General features: G+C 40.7%; 1 protein-coding gene across 1 annotated transcript in view; it reads right to left on the reverse strand.

Annotated features, from left to right (window-relative positions):
* The window catches only part of map1aa (microtubule-associated protein 1Aa), a 47,785-nt gene extending 39,165 nt beyond the window's left edge, over window positions 1-8,620 (reverse strand). Inside the window, exons 1-2 of the mRNA XM_079555504.1 lie at window positions 8,434-8,620; window positions 1,756-1,848 (exon numbers count right to left, since the gene is read on the reverse strand). Coding sequence (XP_079411630.1) covers window positions 1,756-1,848; window positions 8,434-8,605 — 265 coding nt within the window. The 5' untranslated portion in view covers window positions 8,606-8,620. The remainder of the gene's footprint in view (window positions 1-1,755; window positions 1,849-8,433) is intronic.

Below are 8,620 nucleotides of genomic sequence, written 5' to 3' on the forward strand. Positions count from 1 at the left end.
ATATTTGAAGACTTTAGTGGTGCTTGGCTAGTTCTAGGCTAGTGCATGTCTATGGTAACTAGTAGCCTGCATTAAAAACAGTCTGAACCAAGCACAGTGGACCTGGGGCAAATTACTTATAACCTCAGACTAACCATAAATGTCTGTGTCGACTGAATAAGGTTTGAAATATAACAATTTTGCATTTAAAAGAACTTATATTTGAGCAGCATCAGCTTCCTGGTTGTAGCTACGCAGCGGTGGAGTGATCTGCTCAGTTACTGGATCTACAGTAGTTTGTTTACCTGCGGCCGCATTACTACACATGGAATTCACAAAGGAGCTTTCTACAAATCAGACATGGCAACGTTTGGAGGACGACCCTATGATTCTGAAGAGGTTTTTAATGCAGGCTACTAGTTACCATAGACATGCACTAGCCTAGCACTAGCCAAGCACCACTACACTCTTCAAATATAAGAACTGCATGAACTTAACATATAAAAGAAAAAACCTCTTCCTCATCCTCCGCTGGCGGTCTCTTTCTCCTCCTGCTCGGGTCCTCTACCGTCGGCCTGGGAGCTTGAGGGTTCTGCACAGTATCTTTGCTGTTCCTAGAACTGCACTTTTCTGGACCGAGATGTCTGATGTATTTCCTGGGATCTGCTGGAGCCACTCCTCCAGTTTGGGGGTCACTGACCCGAGTGCCCCAACGACCACGGGCACCACTGATGCCTTCACCCTCCAGGTTTTCTCCAGCTCTTCTCTGAGCCCCTGGTATTTCTCTAGTTTCTCGTGTTCCTGTTTCCTGATGTTGAAGTCTTGGTGTTGTTATGTCGACCACAACGGCTTTTCCTCTGCTCTTTGTCACCACCACAATGTCCATTTTGTCTGTCTGTATCTGGAAGTCCCACAGGATCTCGGCTCGGTCATTCTCGACCACCTTTGGAGGTGTTTTATTTATTTATTTATATTTACATATATAAATATAAATATATATATACATTTCCATATATTACATTACATATATATATATATATATATATATATATATATATATATATATATATATATATATATATATATATATATATATATATATATATATATCCTGAAATATCCCTTTAATGTCACGACTGAATCCCAGTGTTGGAGGTAACGTAATTCAAATGTAACGAGTTACAAAAATATATGACTTTTTTCAGTAACTAAGGTATACAACATATTACTTCACAGAATACGGTAATAAGGTAAAGGTGGTAGGGGACACCGGAGTACCCGGAGGGAACCTACGCAGACACGGGGAGAACATGCAAACTCCACACAGAAAGCACATGAAACACATGAAATATGGATGCATTTAAAACAACCTTTCCATCAAAGAGACAAATGTGTGGATATTTGGATGTAGTGATTTTGTCAGAAAGACCTCAGTGGCCTTATTTTCAAAGAAATGTTCATTTAGTGACATTTAAGGCCTTCTTCTTTTGCAGTGTCCATAGATACAGCGTCGCATTCATTTCTCTCCAAGATCTTGTACTGATGATGGGAGAGTGTGACCACCGCACAAAGCTTTCACCAGCACATCCCAAAGGTTCTCAATGGGGCTAAGATCTGCACTCTGTGGTCTTGACCTCATCCTAACATGTTCCTCATTGGTCAGGCAGTGTGAAAAGCGTCTCGTCTTCATTGTTTTCTTGGTCTCGTGTCTCATGACGCACCAAAGAAACGTCCTACAGATCGTTCAAATAACTGTAGTTTTAACAGTGCACTGACCTTTGACCTCGGAGGAGAAGTGGGCGGAGTGTCGGGTCTGGAACAGTTTCAGCTCCGAGTCCAAATCCACATCCACGCCCCAAAACCTCAAACCTACGAGAGCAGAGAGCAGAAAGTCACAAAGAGAAAAACAACCTTTAAAAACACATTTCCATAAATCTGTAGAGAAACATGGAACCAGTGCAATAACACACACCTTATGGTGACAGTTAAAGAAGCAGGCCACCGTTTTTACATTCTGATATATGTATATAAAGACCTGTCTGGTCTTTATGTGTGCCCTCAGTCACGCAAAACGACCAAAGATGTTGTTAGCATTTGGCCTCTCCCAGTGTATTTCTAACCCTGTATTCCTCTAGTTTTAGACGACTAAAATTGCATGTCAATTTAGTCGACTAAATTTAAGACAAATTTAGTCGTCTTTGCATTTATAATATTCATTATAATCATGTTTAATCAAGGTCCTCGACTTCATGGAGCTGCTCCAACATGAATAAAGCACAAACCTGTTCATTTGGCAGTGAATTTACATGATATGAGGCTCTTTCAGACGGTCAATAGAAGTTTGGATGATTTTAGTCTCCTTTTCATTTTTATTTAGTCTTATTTTAGTCGACTAAAATATCTGGACATTTTAGTCATAGTTTTTTAATTTAGTTTTAGTCCAATTTTAGTCGTCAAAAATATCACTTTGACTAAAATTAAGACTAAATATTTTAGTCGACGAAATTAACACTGATTCCTATAGCTCCAAACAGGGGTGAATTTGGAAGCTACCACGGTCTTCCACAGGCACAAAGACCAGACAGGTACGTATGAACTCGTCTAATCTCTCCCACACTGAAAAGTCTGTTTCTGACCTAACCTATTTCAACCATCACCATGGAGACGAGCTGGAGACGTCCCGCCCCCAGGACAGTGACAGTCATGTCAACTCACTGCTGCCAGTGTGACTGAAACATTTCTGCGCTTTCAATTAGAACGTATTACCAAGTCGTTTTAACGTGTTGCCAAAGTCGTTTTAACGTGTTGCTTAAGTCGTTTTAACGTGTTGCTAAAGTCGTTTTAACGTGTTGCTAAAGTCGTTTTAACGTGTTGCTTAAGTCGTTTTAACGTGTTGCTAAAGTCGTTTTAACGTGTTGCTAAAGTCGTTTTAACGTGTTGCTAAAGTCGTTTTAACGTGTTGCTAAAGTCGTTTTAACGTGTTGCCAAAGTCGTTTTAACGTGTTGCTAAAGTCGTTTTAACGTGTTGCTAAAGTCGTTTTAACGTGTTGCTAAAGTCGTTTTAACGTGTTGCCAAAGTCGTTTTAACGTGTTGCTAAAGTCGTTTTCACGTGTTGCCAAAGTCGTTTTAACGTGTTGCTTAAGTCGTTTTAACGTGTTGCTAAAGTCGTTTTAACGTGTTGCTAAAGTCGTTTTAACGTGTTGCTTAAGTCGTTTTAACGTGTTGCTAAAGTCGTTTTAACGTGTTGCTAAAGTCGTTTTAACGTGTTGCTAAAGTCGTTTTAACGTGTTGCTAAAGTCGTTTTAACGTGTTGCCAAAGTCGTTTTAACGTGTTGCTAAAGTCGTTTTAACGTGTTGCTAAAGTCGTTTTAACGTGTTGCCAAAGTCGTTTTAACGTGTTGCCAAAGTCGTTTTAATGTTTTGCCAAAGTCGTTTTAACGTGTTGCCAAAGTCGTTTTAACGTTTTGCTAAAGTCATTTTAACGTGTTGCCAAAGTCGTTTTAACGTGTTGCCAAAGTCGTTTTAATGTTTTGCCAAAGTCGTTTTAACGTGTTGCCAAAGTCGTTTTAACGTGTTGCCAAAGTCGTTTTAACGTGTTGCCAAAGTCGTTTTAACGTTTTGCCAAAGTCGTTTTAACGTTTTGCCAAAGTCGTTTTAACGTTTTGCCAAAGTCGTTTTAACGTGTTGCCAAAGTCGTTTTAACGTTTTGCCAAAGTCGTTTTAACGTTTTGCCAAAGTCGTTTTAACGTGTTGCCAAAGTCGTTTAATGTGTTGCCAAAGTCGTTTTAACGTGTTGCCAAAGTCGTTTTAACGTGTTGCCAAAGTCGTTTTAACGTGTTGCCAAAGTCGTTTTAACGTTTTGTCAGTCGTTTTAACGTGTTACCAAAGTCAGTTTAACGTGTTGCCAAAGTCGTTTTAATGTTTTGCCAAAGTCGTTTTAACGTGTTGCCAAAGTCGTTTTAACGTGTTTCCAAAGTTGTTTTAACGTGTTGCCAAAGTCGTTTTAACGTGTTGCTAAAGTCGTTTTAATGTTTTGCCAAAGTCGTTTTAACGTTTTGTCAAAGTCGTTTTAACGTGTTGCCAAAGTCGTTTTAACGTTTTGCTTAAGTCGTTTTAACGTGTTGCCAAAGTCGTTTTAACGTGTTGCCAAAGTCGTTTTAACGTTTTGCCAAAGTCGTTTTAACGTGTTGCCAAAGTCGTTTTAACGTGTTGCCAAAGTCGTTTTAACGTGTTGCCAAAGTCGTTTTAACGTTTTGCCAAAGTCGTTTTAACGTGTTGCCAAAGTCGTTTTAACGTGTTGCTAAAGTCGTTTTAACGTGTTGCCAAAGTCGTTTTAACGTGTTGCCAAAGTCGTTTTAACGTGTTGCTAAAGTCGTTTTAACGTGTTGCCAAAGTCGTTTTAACGTGTTGCCAAAGTCGTTTTAACGTGTTGCCAAAGTCGTTTTAACGTGTTGCCAAAGTCGTTTTAACGTTTTGCCAAAGTCGTTTTAACGTGTTGCCAAAGTCGTTTTAACGTGTTGCCAAAGTCGTTTTAACGTGTTGCCAAAGTCGTTTTAACGTGTTGCCAAAGTCGTTTAAACGTGTTGCTAAAGTCGTTTTAACGTGTTGCCAAAGTCGTTTTAACGTGTTGCCAAAGTCGTTATAACGTGTTGCCAAAGTCGTTTTAACGTGTTGCTAAAGTTGTTTTAACGTGTTGCCAAAGTCGTTTTAACGTGTTGCCAAAGTCGTTTTAACGTGTTGCCAAAGTCGTTTTAACGTGTTGCCAAAGTCGTTTTAGCGTGTTGCCAAAGTCGTTGTAACGTGTTTCTAAAGTCGTTTTAACGTGTTGCTAAAGTCGTTTTAACGTGTTGCCAAAGTCGTTTTAACGTGTTGCCAAAGTCGTTTTAACGTGTTGCCAAAGTCGTTTTAACGTGTTGCCAAAGTCGTTTTAACGTGTTGCCAAAGTCGTTTTAACGTGTTGCCAAAGTCGTTTTAACGTGTTGCCAAAGTCGTTTTAACGTTTTGCCAAAGTCGTTTTAACGTGTTGCCAAAGTCGTTTTAACGTGTTGCTAAAGTCGTTTTAACGTGTTGCCAAAGTCGTTTTAACGTGTTGCTAAAGTCGTTTTAACGTGTTGCTAAAGTCGTTTTAACGTGTTGCCAAAGTCGTTTTAACGTTTTGCCAAAGTCGTTTTAACGTGTTGCAAAAGTCGTTTTAACGTGTTGCTAAAGTCGTTGTAACGTGTTGCCAAAGTCGTTTTAACGTGTTGCTAAAGTCGTTTTAACGTGTTGCTAAAGTCGTTGTAACGTGTTGCCAAAGTCGTTTTAACGTGTTGCCAAAGTCGTTGTAACGTGTTGCCAAAGTCGTTTTAACGTGTTGCCAAAGTCGTTTTAACGTGTTGCTAAAGTCGTTTTAACGTTTTGCCAAAGTCGTTGTAACGTTTTGCCAAAGTCATTTTAACGTGTTGCCAAAGTCGTTTTAACGTGTTGCCAAAGCCGTTTTAACGTGTTGCCAAAGCCGTTTTAACGTGTTGCCAAAGTCGTTTTAACGTGTTGCTAAAGTCGTTTTAACGTGTTGCTAAAGTCGTTTTAACGTTTTGCCAAAGTCGTTGTAACATTTTGCCAAAGTCATTTTAACGTGTTGCCAAAGTCGTTTTAACGTGTTGCCAAAGCCGTTTTAACGTGTTGCCAAAGCCGTTTTAACGTGTTGCCAAAGCCATTTTAACGTGTTGCCAAAGTCGTTTTAACGTTTTGCCAAAGCCGTTTTAACGTGTTGCCAAAGTCGTTTTAACGTGTTGCCAAAGTCGTTTTAACGTGTTGCTAAAGTCGTTTTAACGTTTTGCCAAAGTCGTTTTAACGTTTTGCCAAAGTCGTTTTAACGTGTTGCCTAAGTCGTTTTAACGTGTTGCCAAAGTCGTTTTAACGTGTTGCCAAAGTCGTTTTAACGTGTTGCCAAAGTCGTTTTAACGTGTTGCTAAAGTCGTTGTAACGTGTTGCCAAAGTCGTTTTAACGTGTTGCCAAAGTCGTTTTAACATTTTGCCAAAGCCGTTTTAACGTGTTGCCAAAGTCGTTTTAACGTGTTGCCAAAGTCGTTTTAACGTGTTGCTAAAGTCGTTTTAACGTTTTGCCAAAGTCGTTTTAACGTGTTGCCTAAGTCGTTTTAACGTGTTGCCAAAGTCGTTTTAACGTGTTGCCAAAGTCGTTTTAACGTGTTGCCAAAGTCGTTTTAACGTGTTGCCAAAGTCGTTGTAACGTTTTGCCAAAGTCGTTTTAACGTGTTGCTAAAGTCGTTTTAATGTGTTGCCAAAGTCGTTTTAACGTGTTGCCAAAGTCGTTTTAACGTGTTGCCAAAGTCGTTTTAACGTGTTGCCAAAGTCGTTTTAACGTGTTGCCAAAGTCGTTTTAACGTGTTGCCAAAGTCGTTTTAACGTTTTGCCAAAGTCGTTTTAACGTGTTGCCAAAGTCATTTTAACGTTTTGCCAAAGTCGTTTTAACGTGTTGCCAAAGTCGTTTTAACGTGTTGCCAAAGTCGTTTTAACGTGTTGCCAAAGTCGTTTTAACGTTTTGCCAAAGTCGTTTTAATGTTTTGCCAAAGTCGTTTTAACGTGTTGCCAAAGTCGTTTTAACGTGTTGCCAAAGTCGTTTTAACGTGTTGCCAAAGTCGTTTTAACGTGTTGCCAAAGTCGTTTTAACGTTTTGCCAAAGTCGTTTTAACGTTTTGCCAAAGTCGTTTTAACGTGTTGCCAAAGTCGTTTTAACATGTTGCTAAAGTCGTTTTAATGTTTTGCCAAAGTCGTTTTAACGTTTTGTCAAAGTCGTTTTAATGTTTTGCCAAAGTCGTTTTAACGTTTTGTCAAAGTCGGCAGAATGAATGATGAGAATTGTTCAAAAATAAAAAAAATAACAACAATAGCGATGAATAAATCCGTTTGACTTGCTTTCATGACGGTGAGCCTATTCGTAGCATGTTGTCATAGCAACGTGTATTGTCGGGCACAATTGGCAGCTCACACTTCCTGTAGGGGGGACATGAGCCGCTCAGGGCAAACAAACCGAAGTATCTGATTGGGTGAAATGTTGCAGTGTCAGTTTACATTCAGAGAAAACTCTTGTTGTGTTTTACTGATATGGAAATGAGCAGCTTTTCATTACTGCTTTCACGTGAAAGGACATTGATTTATTTTGAGGCGTTTCATGAAGCTGTTGTTAGCAGTAGCTTGTAGCATTTAGCCTCCGCAGTAAACACATGTGCAGAGAAACGCAAATGAACACTGGACATTTTACACCAATCAGTCGACTCGCTCTCCGTTTAAATGAACGGGCTTTGTGCTCGACCGGAAGTGTCATTACAACGGACGTGCTGAGAGAAGGCAACAAGAGGCAAAAGTGGGCGGAATAAGGTGAATCGGAGGCTCAGACTTTAGCTCCGTTTGTTTATGGATTTTCCTCTGTCAAACACTTCAAATCATTCACTTCTATTTATATCAAATATAAGGTTTGTTTCTTACTATAAAATAGTACTTGTGCACCTCTTAACACCACATGACCAATATTTATTGAACATGGGACAGCGATACAGTGAGTGCTAACCACTGAAAACAAAGCTAATACGGCTAATACAACATGACGTTTCAAAGGAATGACCTGATCCTGACTGTGATACGAGACTGAGACGTAATAAACCGATCACAAACAATGAGTCTCACATTCTGCTGTTGGATCAAGGAAAATGTTGCTCATGGTTTTGCATTGGTGGCATAGGGGTTAGCCTCGCCGGCCAGTCACAAGATGGCCGCCACATTTGCCACATTAACAAGCAAACAAGCATCACGTCTAGAGATGTATTAACTATCTTTGCTTGTGCTATCATTTGAAAAGAATAAGCCTCAGAGTCTGTCTTAGTCCCACTCTAGAGTATTCTAGAAAGTTCTTTACAAAAGACTCAAACATGCTAACGGTTAGCTTAGCAAGATGCTGTAGCTCCACCTCTCACTCAGGCCACAAATGATAAACATTGAAGTGATGTCGGACTCATTTTCCATTGTATTGCAATGACAAACATTTCAGACATGCGCCATGACTGTGCAGCCCCTGTACGCCAGCCAGAGGTCCCCAAGATGGCGGCCATAACAACAAAAGTCACATGACCCAAATGCATGTTCAAGCACCTATTCAATTGTACTAAAACAACAATATCTATTACTACAACTGCTGCTGTTCTAACTACTACTAAACTGTTGTCGACCTTTGAGAGAAATGGAAGCAAAAATAAAATGGAGCGTAAGTCCGGTCCGGTCTGATTCTTGGACTCTATCGTCTGGTCAGTCCAGTCCTTGTTTAGTCCTGGAGTAGCTGTTTTGGGCCTGTTTGAGCTGAGGCCTGTAAGTCCTGGTTTAGTCATGGTGTAGTCCTGGTTCAGTCCTGGTTCAGTCCTAGTTTAGTCCTGGTTTAGTCCCGGTTCAGTCCCGGTCCAGACCTGAGCCGATGCGGGCCTTGGTGCGGTCCAGGTCGCGGTCCTGCAGCAGGGGCCCGACGACGACGAGGAGTCGGTGCTGATGCTGCGGCGGAGGAGCCGTCGCCATGGTGACACCGGAGGAGGAGCCGCTACTGCTGCTGCCGCGGAGACTGGGCTCCATCTGCATCGCCATGACAACTGCCTCCAG

This window comes from Gobius niger (assembly GCF_951799975.1).
Source record: "Gobius niger genome assembly, chromosome: 4".
NCBI classification, from domain to species: Eukaryota; Metazoa; Chordata; class Actinopteri; order Gobiiformes; family Gobiidae; genus Gobius; species Gobius niger.